The 20745-nt window shown below is 41.0% G+C and overlaps 1 protein-coding gene across 4 annotated transcripts in view; it reads left to right on the plus strand.

Annotated features, from left to right (window-relative positions):
- The window catches only part of NPNT (nephronectin), a 49023-nt gene extending 36404 nt beyond the window's left edge, over positions 1–12619 (plus strand). For all 4 annotated transcript variants that reach the window (XM_059844219.1, XM_059844221.1, XM_059844220.1 and 1 more), the window contains 4 exons: positions 4939–5034; positions 5420–5518; positions 8965–9221; positions 10702–12619. In XM_059844219.1, coding sequence (XP_059700202.1) covers positions 4939–5034; positions 5420–5518; positions 8965–9221; positions 10702–10797 — 548 coding nt within the window. In that variant the 3' untranslated portion in view covers positions 10798–12619. The remainder of the gene's footprint in view (positions 1–4938; positions 5035–5419; positions 5519–8964; positions 9222–10701) is intronic.
- The last annotated feature ends 8126 nt before the right edge of the window (positions 12620–20745 follow it).

Consider the following 20745-nt stretch of genomic DNA (forward strand, 5'->3'; position numbering starts at 1 on the left):
CTGCTTTGCTCTGCCCTGGAATAGGTGGTACTTCTGTCAGGCAATCCATGGCAAAGGGGCCACTGGCTGCTGCACAGATGTCCTAGACCAAATCCTGGTGCTCCAGGATTGGTCCACATCAGGAGAGGAAACATGCTTGGATCAAACGGACTTTTTTTCTGCAAGCATCTCTCAAATTCTAGGTTTTTGTTAGTTAACCTTTTCCTGGGGTGCCCTTGGTGACTCCTTGCTCCCTGTTTTCTCCCTTTGTCGTTATTTGACCTGCTGTCCAACACACTGAGTCAACTTGACCTAGGATTTCACTTTAGAGCTCTCTTGAATGTGCTGCTCAACTTGAAATGAGCTGAGGATCAGAGAAATCAGCAGTGACAAAGAGCACAAATGATAAAAATGCTGATAATTTTATTGAAATCCCTTTGCAATTTCTGAAAGGTATTGGGTTGCTGCTTTTCTTTAGATGCTTTACCCCTTTTCTAAAAAAGCCTGCAGTGACTTTGGGGAGCTGCTTTTTTAAAGAACAAAAAAATTTGTATTTTTGAACATGGAATTCCTACACTTGGCCTTTGAACCACTTAGTCAGATGCAGACAGTGGAATCTGGCACCAAGGATAATCTTCTCCTGATATGGATATGGGGGGAATGGCAATGAGAGAGGAATGCAGTGATAGCTTAATATTTAACTATTTCAGGACTGATACAAACTACAGTGAAGTACAGAGGAATCTTTTCTAGTTGTAAGTCTCTAACAAATAGAACAAACTTCTCAATAAGACTGGGAATTTCTGCTGCCATTGGGATCTGGATGATAAGCACTAAAAGCATAAACTTAAAGCATAATACTAGATATCAGCATAGCAAGAACAACCCCCCTTATCTGTATTAAAAGACAGTTCAGCAGTTTTCCTTCTTAGCCCTTAGTGAAGCTGAAAAGATTGGAGTTAGAAAATGTTTCTCATAACAGCTATTAAAAATGTAAAGATTGGATTTAAACTGGATTCTTTCTTTTCTCCCTTTCAGTGACTGCAAAGTCCTTAGTGCTGTAAGTGCAGTTTTGTGATCCTTGAAGCTGTTGAAAAAAGGGAAATAATAAAAGCAAAGAATAAGGGGTTTGTTATTCCTTGATATCATTAGAGAAACATTATTTTACAACAGTATTTCATTTGTCTTCACCATTCTGGCACCTTTTAAAAGGTATTTGTCTTTATATTTAAGCATTTGCGATAGGTGCTGTGTTCCTGTTGGTACTCTGGAGTTCAGTCATGAAATTGAGGAGTCTTACAAGTCTCACCCTCAATCAATCTTCCAGCAAGTTTTGTCCCCAGATCTCATATGCAAGCTTCTGTACACTCCTTGTTTTAGCTGTGTTTCCCTGGAATTCACTGGCACTCTGCACCTCCTGAATGGATGTTCATACAAAAGCAGGCAGGTCGCTTTGCAGAAAACCTTCTGTAAAGGTAAATACCAAGAAGCTTGATTTTGGTAAAACTTACTGAGCCTTCTAATTGCCTGGGAAAGGCAAGATTGGACTGCAGAGTGATGGCATGCTGACACTGTTGTGTCTCCCATCATAAGTAAATAGTGCTGGAGAGGGTGGCACAGTCCATCAAAGCACTTCCTAAAATAACTCTTACTGCAGAATTTGAATCTGTAGAGTTTTAAGAAATATTTTCTGGACACTGTGGATGTCTGAGCAAAAGGGTGAAATGTGCCTCTCTGTTGCCTCTTCTTATTAGCCCAGCATATATCAATACCTTCCCTAGAGGAAAGCAGGGCTTATTCTTGTTTTCTCAGTCTGGCTGACCTCTGTACTACCCTTACTGTTAGCTGTTTTCTACTAGTTGTGTGTGAGATCTCATCACTTGTGGGAATTTTTTGCAAGCGGGATTTAACAGCTTTCAGTTGTAACTATTCAGTCAAAAAATCTTTGTCCTTTTTTGTTGTTGTTTTTAGTGAATGGGAATCTTAGTCATGATTACTGTGTGGAGTGGAATTGTTCTTACAGTGCAAAATCAGGTTTTTTCTGTAAAGTAGAGAACTGCATTATTAGTACTAATAACATGAAGTTGCACTTCATGTCTTTGTAACACCAAAACAGCAAGTATTTGTTTATTGCAAACAAGCTGATATATATACATGTACTTTCTTATATTCCCAATCTCAGCAATTAGCAAGTAAATAAAAAAAGCTGTATTGCTTTCCCAAAGGTTGAAAAAGCCCAAAAGTAATGGCTCTTATTTATTATTTAATAATCACAGTTATTTAATATTTCCCCCCAGATTTGTGCATCTATGAAGAAGTTAGCCCATGAACTTTGAGAATATGGCAGTGTGGGTGTATTGGCTCACTAAGAGCTTATAAAATTCTTCAAGTAAAAGAAGCCAAGTTTCTATTTAACAAGCCTTATCAAACCATTGAAGTTAAGTGAAAAGCACACTGATACACTATATAAAGTACACAGAAAGGGCTTGGAAAGCTTGCAGAAAATAATTGTACCAAATACTTTCTCCCACGATCACCACTGAATGTATTGGCTGTCGTGGCAAAAAGAAGTGTACATGTGGGTCATATTTAGAGTCCTGCATCTCTTATGGTAACCCTTGTTTCAAACTGAGTGCACATTCCTGTAATTAGGCCCAAGCACTGAAGTGACTCCATTAAAGCACTACAACACATTCTTCTAGAAGTTAGTAAAAAAAGTGTTTGGAAAGGACTCTCAGGGAATTTTTTGGAAAAAAAAAATTGCAGAGCTTTTATTAATGGCAGATATGTCGGCTTCAGTTTGGAGAATTCTTGTACGTGTGCACAGATGTAACTCAGGCTTGTAGAAAACATCAGTGCATTAGAAGTGGTACTTGAAGAAGTAAACTGAAGTAGTTTACAAGATAGGTTCCTAATATTTTTTGCTGCATTTTCCATAAACAAGGACTGTGACAGACTGGGAAGAGGGTGTGCAGGACATGGACCTTAAAACTGTGACCCCTGAGTATCCTACAAACCTTGGAGCATGGCAGAGTTTCCTTCATGCTCTTTGCTCCAGTGCTCAATTAGAACCTCATTTAGTGCTCGCTTAGAACCTGTGGTCTGAGCCTTCCGTGCCTGCTGTGCTGTGCTTAGCAGTTCTGAAGCTGACTTGTTCTCCACAGCATAGAAAACAAACAGTGTCTTCTTCCCTTGGCACAGTCTGAGGTGAGGAAAGGCAAGGTGGTGCTCCCAGGGTGTGCAGCATAGATGTGCTTGTTCAACTTCCCCACGTGCATACTTCAGGGTGAACAGTGGATTTATATGCCTGAATATAATATTTGTGCATAGATGTTCTGCAAGGCAATTGTTGGCCTAGGTCGTGTGGACTGTGCACATTTATAAATTTTCTTTCATGTTAAAATTCAAGGTTTTAAAGCAAAACAGCCCAGATGAAACGAAGCAGCAAAAATGCTATTTACAATCAAGGTATCTTTAAAAATTAACAGTATTCTAATATCCAGCCTTAAATCTGAAGCTGTTTTGAGCATTAATATCCTACACTGCAAATATACATAATCAATAATCTGCAAAGAACTAAAAAGAAAACAAAAAAAGGGAAGACCTAGTGATTCAAATAATGACTATTATATTTAGGAGTTCATCAGTTTACTACAGATTTTGAGCTTTTTCACTATTTGTTTTTGTTACATAAAATTTTTATTCAAGACCTCTAGCCTAGAATAGTACTTTAAAAATACATTGGAGTTTGCATATTTTGTCCTAATTTCAACATTTCTTTTTCTTTTCTGTCTTTTGGCTTTAGAGGAGCTCTTGTAGCAGTGCTATTTTCATATTGACCTAGTGCAAAAAGAAGTTCCTTCTTAACCTTGGATTTGATTTTCTGAAAACAAGAGTCCTTTCAGTTATCTTAATTTTTCTTGTTCTCACTTGTTCTACAGAGACATTAATAGTTATTTTAGCACTGCAAATGGAAAACATGCCAAGTTTTTAATAGATAAGGCGCTTACAAATACCTTAGGTGTCAGAGGTGCCTATAAAATCTGAGGACATGTCTGAAACACATTACTACTGTTATGAATTATGCATTAGACCTGCCTCTAAAAGAGGAGTTTTCCAAGACAGCTCTATTCAGTGCAATCTGTTTATCTCTGGCTGACAGCTGTCCATCAGGCAAGAAATCTGCTTGAAACTTACACAAACTGGCACAGCATCTTCAGAAATATGTGGGAGTCTTTGTAGCCACCTGACTTTGGCAGCCATTACTCCCACAAAGAGCTCATAAATTTCAGGTCGTCCTGGATGCTGAATGTCTAATAACCTCTGGGCTTCTTAATCACTGAGAGCTGTTCCTTCTCCTCCAGCTGGAAACAGCTGAAGCACAGGCTGTGCTGGAAAGCAAAAAGTGTAATTACAGTTGAATTCCAGCTTCCACTAGAGCTCCTCCTTCTCAACTCCCAGTACAACCCTGATAATTGGTTTGGGAGCTCTAATCCTTTGCAGATTGATGGATGTACCTTCAGCTGTATTTCAAAGGTTAAGTGCTCGTGGGGCCTCTTCCAGGTGCTGCTGCCTCCTGTCGAGGCTCTCCTGTAAATGTCTGTGGAAGGGTTGTGTGAGGACTTTCATGTGGCTGTGTTTTATTGAGAAACCACTGTCTCTGAAAATGCATTTGGGGGGGAACAGCATGCTTCAAGGTTAAAGCTTTCCTCCCTGGTTAAAAAGGAACTTTCATTCAAAGAGCCTGGAGGAGATTTGGAATCGCCTTTTACAGTGCTTAGGTAAATGTTACAACACAAATCATAAATCACGTAGGCATAAAGTTTGAGACCTTGTGTTGGATATAATTAAATGTATTGAAATCTCCAGGAAAAGCCCAATGCCCAGAGCTGCTCTGCTGGTTTTTGTTAGAGATAAATTAGTGACCTACTTCCTTATCACATTCATTTTTTCTCACAGTTCCACGCCAGCCTGGAGTGAGCAATAATCTGTTTGAAATACTTGAAATCGAACGAGGGATTACAGCTGATGAATTTGAAGCAAATGATGACCCAGGTAAAGACCATTTCTCCTATTTAGGATCTCGGGTTTATGATTTTTTGAGATTTCTTGATGGTTAATACATTTTTCAGGACTCTTACATCTTATGCCCATCTTTTAAACAATGCTTTATAAAACCAAGTAAAACCAACCCTTCGCCTATATGAACCTTAGACTTTTATTTCCTAAAAAATTCAGCACAAAATTAGCATGAATTGTTAATAATTCAGGGGTCCTTTTTATTATTTTAGTATTTTTGTAGATTCTTTTCCTAGGGCTTCTCCTTCTGTATTTAATTTTCATACTTACTTGCTAGTGTCAGCCACATGGGAAATTGAAAACCAAAACAATCTGAATCATTTCTGGGGTTTTTTTGTGACCTCCTGTTCTGTTCTGCCAGGTGTGCTGGTGCACAGCTGTGATTTTGACAGTGGACTGTGTGGCTGGATCAAGGACAAAGATGATGACTTGCACTGGGAACCAGTGAGAGATGTATCAGGTAAGTGATCTGTGTACAATCACGTCCTGCAGTTGGAGAGCCACCAAGGCTTGAGGTTGGTGACAGTTCTGCCCGAGGACAAATTGCAGAGCTTCTGTTCCCTTTAGTTCTGGGGTATATTTCACACCAATGCTTCTTCTGTGTATAAAAAGCAAAATTGAGGATTCCCAATGTGAAAGAGCCATTGAAAATTTACACTTTTATCATAGCTGACATCTTTAAAATAGGATTGTCTCTGAAGGAGTAGTAAATATAGTCAGCAAAAGTTTGTCTTAAAGGAACCTGAAAAAAATTTGGACTAGAAAACAACTTTTATTTATGGTGAAACAAAGCTTGTTTTCAAACTACTTCGTAAACATAATTATTTCCCTTTCACTAGCAAAATATAGAAGGTACTGGAAGTAGTCTTCATTTTGCTGCCAGATACAATGTTCTAGTTTAACCTCTCAGATTGCTGTGGCTTGGAGTAGAATTTGATAGAACCAATCTGTATATAGGAAAAATGTCAAGTAAGTGGAAGGCAGACAAGTGAAATGCTGAAGCACAGAGGCTTCTGAAGAAGGGACTATTTGGGACATAAGAAGTGACATTACAGCAGAGGTTAGAGGGGAGTGTGCAGCAGCTGTTTGCAGGACAGGAGACTGCCATCAGCGCTGGTGCTCAGCCACAGGAACAGCCCTTCGTGTCTCCCAGCTGTGCTGTCCCAGGAAGTGGATGCATTTTGTCTCCTGCTGATTTTGGTGTGGCACTGCAAGGCTGCTGCCCTTGCCTGCCTACCTTTGCCCCACAGTGCTGGGGATTAGACACACATCCCTGGCTGCCCTAATGACGGGATTACTCCGTGCCGGGAGCAGCCTTTGAAGTGCACAAAGCTCCCAGGATGGAGGGCTGGCAGCGGCGGAAGGAAACTCTCAGGCGGGACGGTGGTGCAGGTTAAGATGAGGCAGGATGAGGGCACTGAGAGCCTTTTTCCTCATGGCCCACCCCGTCAGAGTGTCTGGCCACTGATGGGGCAGTCATTTGCCACCCCAGCAGGGTAGCTGGCACCTTTCCCAGGCTGTTTGTCTGGCCCAGTGGAACTGCTGCCTTCACTGCCTGGGCAGGGGTCCCCCCAAGCAGGCTGCTCTGGTACTTCAGGAACTCCTTGTGACACTTGAAAAGCCTTGGGAATGACTGGGAGAGCAGAGCTCCTTCCTCCTACAGATGAGAAAATAGGCAGCTGTCTCCTGCCTGCAGAGTGGCACTTAAAAAAAAAAAATTACATGTAATTCATACCTTTTTTGAAACAACAGATTTAAAAATCCATTTTTTCTAAGTCAGTCACTCAAAGCATATTCATTATCAGTACTCAAAAGTTGTTGTTAATACATACGAAATTCCAGAACTACGATTTTTAACTGGCTCTTTTTTGTCAGACTTTTTCCCTGCATTGCTTCCCAGTAGTCAGGGACAAGCTCAGCTTTCTATTTCCTGTGTGTGTTCTGCTGCTGTTGACATAACCTGTTAAAACTAGTCCCTTGAAGTCACCCACCCACCCACCCACGCCCTCCAGTCTGGAATACCTTGTTGGAAGGATTTATTTTCACAGCTTGTTCCTGACTGCTTGCTTTCACCTTGCAAAGTTTGCTATATGTTGGTTTATCAGAATCTGCATTTTGAAAGGTGCTGTGCTGAAGCATTATAAGCTTATCTTGCATGCAGAACATGCTGATTTGAGGGGACCTTTTCCTGCAGGGGCTTGCCTGCAGCTATGTTTGCTTTGTGCTTACCTAAATCTGTTTCCTTTTGATTGGATTCAGCCACAGTAACTATCTGAAACTATCTGCACTTAATAAGTCAGTGCTTTCAGAGTGGTATAATTGTATCTTCAGCCAACAGGTGCAGTTATTTAAACTCTATTATGCTTATTTTAGCAATTAGTGACCTTGATGCAAAAGCAATGCATTAAAAAAAAAAAAAAAAAAAAGGAAGAAGGAAAAAAAAACTCTGAGAAAATTCCCTCCAAAAGGCTTTAACAGATCCTTGGACAAATGGATCCCACTTCATGGCTAAATGCTGATCTAGGGGCCCAGACAGCAGCATAATACTTTGCCTTGTTAAATCTCAGTCAGACCAAAGAACTTAAAACCTTATGTAGAAGTAGTGAATTGGAGACAAGGGGTTGGCTTTCCTTTAAAGTGTGTGAAAAGCCATGGTACACTGTAATTAAATTTTACAGCTTTTCAAGGGAAAACATTGTGACTTTCAAAGAGAAGCTATCAAAAAATAATGCTCTGTTTGAGTAGTTACAGGGGCACAATTGAAAAATATTTTTCTATCCTGTTTAACTGTGTATGTCAGCAATATTAAAAACACCCAATATTTCTAAATCTTTGGTTTTAAGTAAGGAGCCTAAAAATGCCACTTTCCTAATGAACTCAGGGTAGAGGTGGCATTTTTTAATTTAAAAAATATGTCAAATCTGATCACATAAAGAAAATATATTCTTAGATTCAGTGTAAGAAAAGGTTTTTGGTTTTGTTTTTTTATTATTTGAACCTTTTTCCCTCTGGTAATTTTAGATTTCAAAGGTTTAACCCACCTTGCAAAAGTTTTAATGAAAAGTACAAACAACTCATACAGGTCTGGATTTTCTCCAAGATGTGAAATCTCATTTAGTGTAGCTCTGAGTGTTGGGGTGAAAGGTGCCTTTTTTCTTTCTAGATTTAATGGATACCTGAGATCCTTATCTTCACATGTTCTGAGGGTTTTCTGGAAGGCACCTTTACTTCATACATGATAAGAGATGATAATAATAGGGTTTGGAATTGAGTGTGTATGTTCACTGACAACTTCCTACTGTTAGAATTTGGGGTTAACAGCCATGTGGAAATCATTACTGCTTGCTTTCTCTGTCTAATCCAGACGAAGAGTTTAAATTACAGTTAAATAAAAGAGGCTATCAGGGTTGCAGGTGGATATGCTTTGAGATTTACCCTGTTAACACAGTTCCCAAACAAAAGGAAAGGGACAGAGCCACAGCTCAATTACATGATAGCATTTATTCTGGTCTCTGTTATCTATCCAACTGCAAAACATTGCAGCTTGAAAGGTGCATGAATTTGCACAGTGCTTTAATGTCACTGTGAGTTTAAAATCATGCAGTGATCAAGGTGTTGTCAGAAATGATGGAATACACAAGCTTTTAGTTTTGGAGAGGGGGGTGCTGTTTACTTTGCAAAAAGAAATTAGATGGGCAGCCTGGAAGTAATGTAGAGAAGAGCAGCACTGTAAATCTTATCCTGCAGGAAGATGCACTGGTTCTGGTTCTATATGCCTTATTTTACACTCTCTGGACCTTGTTTTGCCTTTATTTATTTTCAATAACTCTTGTGGGTTCGGTCCTGCAACCTAGTAGTGTTAAAACCACCAAACAAACCCCCAGCTAACTGCTCTTTTCTCTGCAGGGGGACAGTACCTCACCATCTCTGATGCCAAGGGCAAAGAAGGAAGAGTAGCACATCTCATCCTGCCCTTGGGTCACATGGCTCAGGCTGGAGATTTGTGCCTGTCCTTCAGGCATAAAGTGCCTGGGCTGCACTCTGGTGCCCTGCAAGTGTTTGTGAGGAGAACTGGTGCTCATGGCCCAGCTGTCTGGGGGAGAAATGGGGGCCATGGCTGGAGACAGACACACATAACCTTACCAGGAGCAGGCATCAAGAGCGTAAGTACTGATCATGGTGTTGATGTTTGGGTTTTTGCATGACAAAGCTGAGGAAGTTTAAATGGTGCAGTGCTGCAGTGTTCATCTTATGGGTTCAGTTTCACTCTGTTTTACTGCTTTGATCTCTGCCAATGGAATCACAATACAGGTGAGGGTTGTTGTGCATTTTTTTAAAATTAGTTTTATGCATATAAAAAAAAGAAATCCCAGCTATAGATACTCATAGTATCTAGTATCTATACTACCTATAGTATAGATACTATCTATATAGTATCTATACTATCTAGTAGCCTATACTATACTCATAGTATAGGCTACTCTGTCATTTCCTGATCTACCTTGTACAGCCCATTTTAAGGGAATCACCACCTAGGAAAGGACAGCCTCATGGACAGAGGCATAATCTATAGAGAATTCAAACAAATGCCTGTATCAAGATTCCTCATGAGCAATGTTTTGAATAATTCAGTGCCATGAAATAGAAAGAATCATCCCCTATGGATTAGTAACTGGCTGAACCAGGGCAAAGATACTGAAAATAAGTAATTTTTGGTAATGCAGGGAGATTACAAATGCAGTCACATGTGGTTTTATGCCCTTTAGCATGCCTGCAGCTGATCAGGCCAAGAAGGTGAATGATGACCTAACAATGCACGTAACACAAAATGGTTTAGTGCAATCAAAAGAAGCTGCCTGAAGTGCCATGGAGAATCTTTTAATACCTGGAAATTTTAGAAACATTGTGTGATTAAACTGGTGTCAAAAGCTCTATGTTATTCTTCAACCTCTGAAGGTAGTTTTTATTTCAGATCTGAAGAAGTGGTTTGGGTATTTCAGGGCCTGTTTGACTTGAATATCAGGTGCTCTGCAAAGCTCATACATCATCGTGTTCATGATGGGAGCAGGCTACAAGACAGACCCAGTGTCTAACTCTAAAATGAATATTAAGGCTGTAATTACTGCAGATAATTTTCTAGAAAATTTACGTCATCAACAGTAGCAGACACCTGACTTTGTTAGCTGTAAATGAATGTTGGACTGAGAATGAGGACGTTTGTAACAGGTTAACAGTATATCTGCAATATTCTTACCCTTTTTTTCCCTAAATTTCTCACTTCTGGCAGTCCCCCTTTGCACTGTCCCTCGCCTCTCCTGAGCCCCTGGCAGTAGCTGTCAGCATGGGCAGCCAGGGCTGCTGACCTGAGCCACTGGGACACCTATCCAAAGATCAGATACTTACCCTCTTAAGTAAGCAGAGAAGGCCTCTGCCAAAGAGAAATCAGGAAGAAACGTGGAAGTTTTATTTTCTAGCTAATTAAAACTCAAAAGCAGCTAAATGGTCGTGATTTTGGAGGGGCCTATTGGAGACCTGAGGAAAATTTGAATCAAGACCATAATCTTTTATCACAGTTTTTAATGAATTATTTCTGTGTAATTTTTTTTTCATCCTCCGCTCAAATTGTTCTATTTCTCTTTCTAGGTTATTTTCAGAGGTGAGAAAGGGAGAGGAAGAACTGGGGATATTGGACTAGATGATGTGGTCTTGAGGAGAGGACGTTGCTCTGAAGAGCATTAGCCAAGACAATGGACCAGCAGTCATCTCCTCTTGCCCTTCTCCTGCAATTCCTACAAAACTTTGAAACAGAACTGCATGAGAAAGAAGAAAAAGTGGGAGACCAACAACTTCTTAGTGGTCTGCTAAGTGCAATCTCATGGAAATTTCACTTAAATACGTGGAGAGCACCTCCCAGGATTGAAGAAATCCAATCTCAGGCTGGTTCCTTCTATTAATCCTTACCCCTAAATCACATATTGTATGTAATAACTTTGTTCCCTGTTTAGTCTGGTGAGTGCTAACAGAAAGAGAACTTGTGAAAAAGGGAGAATTAATTACAAATGGTAGCAAAAGAAAGCTCCATCTCAAAGTTTGTGTTAACTGACAGCCATTATCATCCCATAGTGCTGTCTTTCACTGATTAATTTGTGTGAGTCACATTGGATTAGTGAAAGCCTGGGCCTGAGCTCTGGCTTCCTGCCACTGACCTGTGAAGAAATGTTTCTCATATATGAAATAGCATTTATTTTGCTGTTGCATTTGTATTAACCAAAACCAGTTAGAGAGAGTAGGCATTGCAACCTGTAATATTGCTACTGCTGTGTTTTGTGTATATGTGTATGGCTGACATATTTATGGTTTTTAGTATTTACAGACTGTAGTTGCAGGGTAATTGGCAGCTGTACTTGTTTTTGTACAAGACAGGAGTTCAGCTTCTTCTTCAATTCTGCTGGTCATGCCAAATTATTCAAATGGTGCTCATTGAAAAATGCTGGTCCAGTTTTTCATGCTGTAACATCCTGAAGGCAAAAGACCAAATGCTCACCTGATGGAAACTGGCATCTGGAAATGCTCCACACGTTTGCATAGAGCTCACAAGCAAGCCCTAAAGGGCTCTCAGTCCTGCAAGAAGCTCCTGGTTCAGCTGAAGCAGCCAGGAGAAGATGAACTTGGGTCTTGTAAGGTTGAGCCCGTTGACACTGCCAGGAATGATCCCTTCCACAGGGGGCACAAGCCCGCACACGAGGAAAAAGGGCAGCTGTGTTAACACTGTACGAACCATTCAGACCTTGAAATGCCTCCAGTGCTCTTTGGCAAATGTCCATACTCTGCCCAACCTTCTGTATATAATAAGCATTTTATTCCTTAGAACAACTATTAGCTCTAGAGGGAACTGAGTATTTATCAAAACTTTGGACTAATTTTATAGTTATGTATCATGCATGTGCTGTGCAGTTTCCCAGGGAATTCTTCTGTTTGGTTTGGAATTTTTTAAGTGGGCATCATCATCACTGCTAGCAATTCTAAAATTGACAAAATAATTGTAACATTTAAGAAAATGGCAAGAGGTTGGTAAAATGTTAGAGGTGCAGTCTTAAAGCTTCAAAAAAATCATATATAAGAAGTCAACCTCAGTTCTTTTGAATACTTAAATACAGTGTAAAATAAATGTCAGCTGCATAGCATGTTCAGTCTTGTACCGAGTTCACAGCCACAAATTTGCAAGACCATTAGAGGTCATATTCCAAATCCCTGTTCCTGACAAAGTACAAGTCTGAAAATATTTTTTCCCATTCATCCCCTAGGACAAAACATGGTGTGTAGAGCAGAAATGTATGTGATCAAACAGAAAGTCTCCTGCAAAACTGTGTCAGCAAATATTTTCAAGAGGAAAAAAGCAATGTGTTTGTAAACATGAAATTTTAAACTATTTTCCTTTGAATATGATTATGATCTTTTTCTCTTATGTTATTTTGTGATATGTCAGAAATATCTGTGAATAGTTGAAATACCTTGTCCTTATTTTAAAGTAATCAGTAAAAGAGACTGTTACTGCTACTAACTGGGAATCTTGTTTTCATTTCTAGATAGAAAGTCTCAATATTCATTGCAGTGAAATGAAACAAAAGATGACAATCCCAGAGTGAAATGGCTCTTACTTACCAGTTTTAAAAATCAAAATACATTTCACTACAACATGAAGAGAGCACTATATTTATTATTCAGAAGGAAGAATGGCAATTGTCAATCTTACTTTAAGAGCAGTCTCACAGGTAATTTAAGAGCTTCTGCAATATTGGATGTCCATTTTACAAGAAGGAGCAGCTGCCATAATTCCTCACTCTGATTCAAGCAGCACAAACTGCTGTTAGATGCCAAGGAATAGGAGATTAACACATTTTAGTCTGGTTCATCATATTACTACAGGTTTGTGAAATTAAGATTCCCTGGTTAAAATGGAACTCCTGTCAGTTTATTGCCATTTTTACCGTGGTTTTGAGCTCTGGGGGAGCTGCTGTGGCTGTAGGTCACTCACCTCCAAAGTGGTGCTGTGTCTCTGTGTGTTGCCTTCTCTCCATCTTTTGGATAGACAAGGTGAGGTCACTCAGGGGTTCTGTTGTGAGGATCTTTCTCCAGTTCTTGCTCACCAGGTGCTTTTCAGGCAGCTCCCTCCAGCCACAGACCTCAGCCAGGACCTTTCCATATGAGCCTCAAAAAAGGGATGAAAATATGGCTTGAGGTCCTCCTATGGAGTAGCTTAGAGTTTTGGATTTATTAAATAGGTAATAGAAATTCCTGCTTAGATACTTAAACAAGCAGAAGAAATTACACTAAATTAGCCTGAAAAAAAAAATCAAATTGTTAACCTCTTGCCAGTTTATAATTGAATGTTCTTAAAAGACCTGTTAACTCTTTTGCCCAAAGAGAATAAAATAAGATGTTTTATAAATGACAGGTACTGGGACCAGTGGCAGTGTGCATTTATGAATTTGCTGACATCAAAATCAGCAGAATGGAAGGCCCCAAGACAAGGTTTTTTAGTTCTAGATTCCATTCTGTACAGTGCCCTCATCTCTCATCAGGGCCATGCCATTAAATCACTAGTGAGTGATTTTAGTGAAGCCAATTCATTCTGAAAAAAAGCTTCTCTAGGTTTCCTTCAATAAATTACCTGAGACTTGGAGGTCAAGACTGGTTTTACAATAGTTGGAGATTACAATAGCTGCCCTCATGAGACTCAGGTAGTCATAAGAAGACAACCCTGAACAGAAGAACATTTATGCCAGCAGCCTTCATCATCCTGCTCAGTTCTGCTGGAGAAAAGCTGCCACTGTAGCAGCTGCCTCCAAACCCTGTGCCAGGGTCCCTCTCTGCACCCCATTAGGAGTTATTTCTCCTTACAAATGAGGCAGTGTTTATCTGAAAGACAGCTTGATCTAAAGTCTCTTGATTTTAGCAATGCATTGTGACACTCACCTTGAAAGCTCTTCAATCTGCCTTTAAAAATTTGCAACAAGAAACTATAGCTGTCCTTAAAATTTTAATTGTGAAGGGTACATATACAGAGTTATTAATTAGGAGGTGAGGTCCAGTTAAATAGGATGCAAATTTTTGTTTTTATAGATCTATCTCTCAAACAGCAAATTATTGAAGTTTTCCTGGTGTTTAGAACACTTCCTTACCTGCTGTTTTATCCTGACACCCTGTAGTCATACACAGCTTTATGACTTCAGATTTTCCACATCAATTATAGACAAAAAAAAAAGAAGTTGAACAATGTATTGGTGCAAACCTTTCACTTTAGAAAGAAATGCAAAACATTTTAGTGGTGAGTTTCAGTAATGATTAGAAAGATCACTGCATTAACTTCCAAAGCTTGAGGAGATTCCTTTCTCAGACCCCACCTACTGCATCAAGCAGACCTGGGGATACACGAGGAAGAGCATTTGGAATGTCTGTAAGGCTCCATTTGTTTAAAATGCCAGCAGACCAAAGACCATCAGGGAGCATAAAGACAAGTTTTCAACAATACTGACTGAACCACCTCTGGATTTCAGAAACCAGCCCCATGTAAGCTTTCAGGATTGTAAGCCCAAAATGAATAAAATCACACTCCAGTGGCTCTGCTCTTACCAATTCTCATTCTGCACTTGTGTGACCTCTTCCAAACCTGTGTTCAGAGTTTGAGCAAGGAAGCCAAGACCCATCTAGAACACAGGATAAAGATGGTTCTGTCTGTGACACAGCCAAATCCTGCTTTCCTCTGACCATGAGTTACTACAGTACTTTCCCAGTCAATTTTTTAACTTAATACTTTGAATTTTTACCTTCTTTTCAAGCCAGGATTAGTCCTCTGTCACACTTTTCTCCCAGGTTTTAACTTGCCATGCATTTCAGCAGCCCATGTTCTCATTTCAGACTCTTATCCTGAATACTCTTGAGATATTCATTTTGAGTTTGCCAAACACCCGTAAAGACAAAGTATGGTGTGTACTCAGAGAATGGTTTCACTGCATTTATATGTGACACCAGTGCTAAAATTTGAGATTGACACTCTCAAGGAATTTCAGAAAGACACCATCACTGTTTTGATACCACAGAAAGAGGGGACCACATCACCTTTTCACTTGCCTTTTGCCCTGCCCCCATTTTAGGTAAAAAAAATCATAGAAGTGGACTCAATAGATTTTTTCTTCTATCAGAATGGTTCAAGACAGAACTCCTTGTGTGTGAAGCAGGATTACTGGGGCATGCATACACTTCTGTTCAATATCAACATCTTTGAACTGCAAAGAACAGAAAAAAAGCCTTCCAATGAAAATTGACTTTGATTCTCACACCCCTGGGTTCGAGTCTAGCACAAAAGCAAGAGCTCCTCACTTGGGAGTTCTTGCAGTGGGTGCCACCTCAGCTGGTGATGACACCACCAGAATCCCCAGCAAAGACCATCCTGACATCCAGCACAATATAAGTAGAGAGCTAAATGCAAATAAGTAGTGGGCAGTGCCAGTTACATTTTAAATTAGGAAAATAATTGCAAGAAATTTGATTAGGAGAATTCAGAGGGGTGTCTAAGACAGACACTTTGACTTCCATCCCTCTGGAGTTCTGAGTTGGCTCAAAAATGTTGGCATCTTACCTCAGTTTCCTGGATCAGTTGGAGGACAAGAGTAGTTGGAGCTCTTCAAAGTTTCCATGTCCCAGTGCTGAGTGTTCTCTCTGAAATGTGCAGGATTCTTGCTAATAGTCTAGGGGATTCCTTTAGCCATTCATGAATACACAGGGTTTGAAGTCACTGGAACTGCTCACTAGCAATAAAGTCCACAACTCTATGGTGCACATCAATTTACCAGGAGCCCCTATTTCATTAGAAAGGTCATTAAACTGTGGGCAATTCAGCCACTCTCCTGTCATATGCCACTGGTTCTGTCCTGATCTTAAAGATATTGCAATTGGGTGAGCTCTGTTACTGAAGGTTGCCTCTTAGTGATGTTTAATTACTCACAGGGTACATCAGGCAGTTTTGTGGGGGCTGAGGGGACCTTGGCACTCTGGCAGCTCATCTGTGTATTAGCAAGCAGGCCTGGCACACTCACTGTGAAATTCACTGTGAACTGCTCTGCTAGGTTTTTTCAGAGTCATTTGCTTGCCAAATAACATATGTGACTGCTTGAAGAAATACCACATTCATACAAAAAATAGGCAGAGAAAGTACATGGTACATCAAGGAATGCCTTCATCACCACATGGCCTTTGATGAGATTACACGGGCAGTTGGGGGGCTGGATGGGAATTGGAAGGATTCAGCTACAGCTTTGTCACCAACATATTCCATGAAAAATCCTTTCCTCAGGATTTCTCCCTCTTGAGAAGCTGAGAGGCTTCAAGAACAAAATGCAAACAATTCTTATCTGCTGCTGTGGAATGCAACAGGTGGATCTGTGATTGGTCTCATCTGGTTGTTCCTAATTAATAGCCAATCCCAGTCCACGTGTCCAGACTGTCTTGGTCAGAGATAAGCCTTTGTTATTGATTCCTTTTCTATTCTTAGCTAGCCTTCTGATGAAATCCTTTCTTCTATTCTTTTAGTATAGTTTTAATATAAAATATATCATAAAATAGTAAACCAAGCCTTCTGAACATAGAGTCAACTTTCTCATCTCTTCCCTCCATCCTAAGACCCCTATGAACATTGTCACACAGCTTGGCCACAGAGCTCCAGCCCACAGCCTCTCACACAAGTTCTTCATAACACTGTTTTCATCTTTCATTCAGCCATCCCCTCCCAGGGTACCACTTTGTCCAAAGGGTGTGCTTGGCATTGCAGCAAACACAAAGGATGACTATCCCTCTCTGTGCCTGGCTGTGACCAGGTGGTCCCTAATGTGTGCAACTCTCTTCATTTTTCTCTCAGGTTTTGCCACAGCTATCAGCTAGGCTACTAAAAAGACACTGGGCAAATTCAAACTTTCATGTGCCCTAATGAAGGAAAGGAGCTTTTCCCTCCCTGATGTGGAAGTTTGCTTCCTCCCTAAAGAGAGACCCTCACCAGAGGAGACCCATTCTGTACCACCCTCTGCACTTGCTGCTCCAGCTGAAATCCTGTGTTCTGCAACTGGGTCTGAGTCTGCAGGTTACAAACCACACAAACTCCCCCAAATAAGAAAATGTCCTGAGGATGCAGCAGAAAGATTGCAACTGTGACACTTCAAGAAGCAGCTATGCTTGAAACTACAGGAGGCACAAATGGGGAATGCAAGAAATCCTGCAGTTTGCACTCAGCAGTACACAACTGCAAAACAACTGGACTCCATTTCTGGCCCTGAACTGACAAAGACTTGGGAGTTTTCCAACAGCCAGTCTGCCTGGAGCAGCCTGGGAACACAGCATCTCCAAACTACATGAGGCTGCCAACAGCAACTACAAGGTAATCCTGCAGCATGCAAAATATTATGTGAGGGGGATTTTCAAACCTTGCTATTAAAAATATCCTTGGAATGATGGCTCTGTCCTGACACTCAATACATACAACCCCTGCTTCATGTTTAGTGGCAACAACTCCCTTTGGGGAAGAGAAACATCTTGCACTCATGAGGGAATTGCACAGAGTTGCAGAACAGGCACAGGTTCCTCCAGTGGTCTCAAGCCTTGCCCACCATCCTTTCAGCTGAGGGGGTCAGGCTGCTTGTGAGCTCCCTGAACACATTCAAGGATGAGTAGAAATTTTCTCTGTGCACCTCCCCACATCCTTTTTCATTCTGCTGTAAGAAAGGTGAGTAAACTCACCCACATGACAGATCAGAGAGGTGAGCAAATGCTCACAGGGTGCACCCAGAGTAGGTAAGTGCCATTCACTTGAACTCAAATTCTCCTGCCACACACTGTCCTCTTGACACTCAGCCCCAGAGACTCAGGTCAGCCAGCCTAACCTGCAACAGCAGCTAGTTCAAAGCAGTAGCACATTTAAAGGCTTCTGTTCTCCAGCACTATTGAAGGGGAGAAACTTTATTAACAGGCCTTAGACTTCCAGAAGGCTGGACCTTTTTCACTCACCCCTTTTTCACCACCAGAGTCAGGTGAGACATTAAAATGCTGCTCAAAGAAATGCATCTGACATTGTTTTCTGAAGGAACTGCTGGACAGGGCATCTCAGAGCCAAGAAACCCAAAACATATTACAAAGGAACTTGGGCAGCTGTGAGACAAGCAAGTACATCAGACACTGATGAATTCACCACACTCCCTGAGCTATTTGTATGTGATTTATCTCAGCTTCTAGTTAATTTTTAACAGGCCCCTGTCCCTTGCCAAGCAGTTGGGAAACTCTCTGCATGTTCTCCAGAAACAAACATCCAAGCAGCAGTTCAAAGTGGATGCTGTAAATGAAGTTTTTACTCAAAGTAAGAAATACTGTTTAAAATCCTGTTTCTCCTATATCTCAAAATGAACAATCTCTTTTGCCCACATCAAAGAATTGAAATGCAACATCCCTCCCTTCCCTATCACATTCTACCTGCACCACAACTGCTTTTCTTCCTACCTAGGTACAACATGTCACTCCTATCTCATGTGCAGACCACTCTAAGGGCTCCAGAGTAGATTCTTCAATTAAACAAAGCTACCAACATTGGAAGACTTTTAAACACTGGATTTGCAGCACACAAACCAGGGCACCATGAGGACAAGACAAAGGGGAGCTCTTGCAGCCTCACATTTCAGGACACTGCTACTTTGCTGCAGAGCTTCTGGTGCAGCCCACAGTGACATCAACCTATCAAAAGCTCTTCAACAGAGCTGCCAGCAATTGTATAAACACTACACTTAAACACTCTAGCCTGTAAAACGCCTCCTCAAGCTGCCTCCTCTAGCTCCAGCCATTTGGATGCTTTGGGCTGGTGGAGAGGTTGTGCTGCTTGCTACCAACCCCAGCTGAGGCTCTGGCTCTTGGCAGGACCCCATGCTGCCACTACTGCCCCAGCTCCAGTGAGGGCTGGAGCCTCCAGGTGTGAGCAGATTCAAACCAAGTCTCTACAAATCAAACTGGAAGAATTCCCATTTGCCTCTGAGCCTTCACAGCTGGGCAGACCATGAAGCACCAGAATTTACAGAGCCCCAGGGCCAGGACAGCCCCAGGAGCTGGGGATGCTGAGGGTACCCTGGACTGCCAGCAGGTGAGTGGGCACTGGTGCTGCTCCCCAGCATGACCAGGTCCTTGATTGAGCAGCCAGGCTGTGAACTCAGAGCTGGAGTGTTTCTCACCTTGTCCGTGCTAAATGTGTGTGTGAGCTTGGAGCTGCATGTGCCCACCACAGCACACCATGGGGGGTACAGATCCCACCTTCTGTACCTCTCACCCCCCACCCCCCACCCCCCACTAACTTTTCCTCCTCCTCCTCACAAAGTTTTCAGAGTTTCTCCAACAGCGTTTTACCCTCCAGTTTATTCCAAGACCTCAACTTTTTTCTCTCCATCTTCCAGCTCTCTGCTGCTGCTGTGGTCTTGAGCTTTTGATGGAAAGCAGGCTGTCAAAGCCTTTCTCCTCAGCTGCATACTTTCAAGTTTAGGCCTCCCCATCTACAAGGAACACTCAAGTTAGGCATCAAGCACTGCACCTGGCAGCGTTTTACAGATCCTGCCCAAACAATAATAAAGTTTCTTTGCCTCGGGACTTGCTGAACCCAAACACTGTTTTCTCTGGCACGAGAGGCCAATTTGCTTCTTGAGATAAATATTAAGCAAACAGGATTTTTTTGACTTTAGGAAAAGAGAAGCTAGAACATTTTCCTGCAGCCACAGTCACACCCCTTGTGCCTGTAATGCTGAGCTATTTTTAAAAATTCATTCCTGTGGTATTTTCCTAATAGCCATAAAGCAGCAGGGCATTCTCTAAAACATACTTGGCTATTATTACTCCTTATATGCCTTCTGACTATGACCTTCCAAATTCAGATAGATTAGCCAGCTGTCAAAAGAAAAAAAATTATTCTCTTTGTAGCCTTTTCCTCTATTGCTTATTTTCCCCAGGCAGCAGCTCAGATCTGGCAGGAAACCAACTTAGTTCCTGCCCTAGGACTCCATCACATTTTCAAAAAGTCTATGTCCTGAATGTTGCAACTTGGGCTCTCTGTATTCTAAAAAAAATAAAATAAAAACTTGCATCTTTTGCCAGTGTTTCAACAAACAAAACCAGTGAACCAAACCCAAGTGAAGAACTGTAGCCCATCCATGTAATAACACCCTCAATACCCTAAATAAACAAGATTAATATTTTAAATTGACCAAGGGGCACCAACATCAGCCATTTAACAATCATTTCAACAATCATACTGTTTCCTTCATCCAGGAGATGACAGGTAAAATGAGTTTGTGACCTAGCTAGTAACTTCTAAAAAAGCACAGAATCCTCAGCAAACGATGGTACAAACCCATATAGGCATGAGGACCTCTCGTTAAAATAGCAGGCAGAGACACAGAGCACTTAGTTGTTCTCTCTCCTCTGAACTTGTTCTCTGGTATAAAATGCAGGACATTTTTTTCTAAGTCTATGTAAATATAAACAAAGATTAAAATTAGGACGAATATCTCTTTCTCCTGATTTCATCGTCTGAACTCTCAGTTAAAGTTACTCCTCAGTAAGCATCCATTTTCTATTCATACCTACAATTTATTTCTGCTTGCCCATGGTCCA

This window comes from Haemorhous mexicanus, chromosome 4, assembly GCF_027477595.1.
Source record: "Haemorhous mexicanus isolate bHaeMex1 chromosome 4, bHaeMex1.pri, whole genome shotgun sequence".
Taxonomy (NCBI): Eukaryota; Metazoa; Chordata; class Aves; order Passeriformes; family Fringillidae; genus Haemorhous; species Haemorhous mexicanus.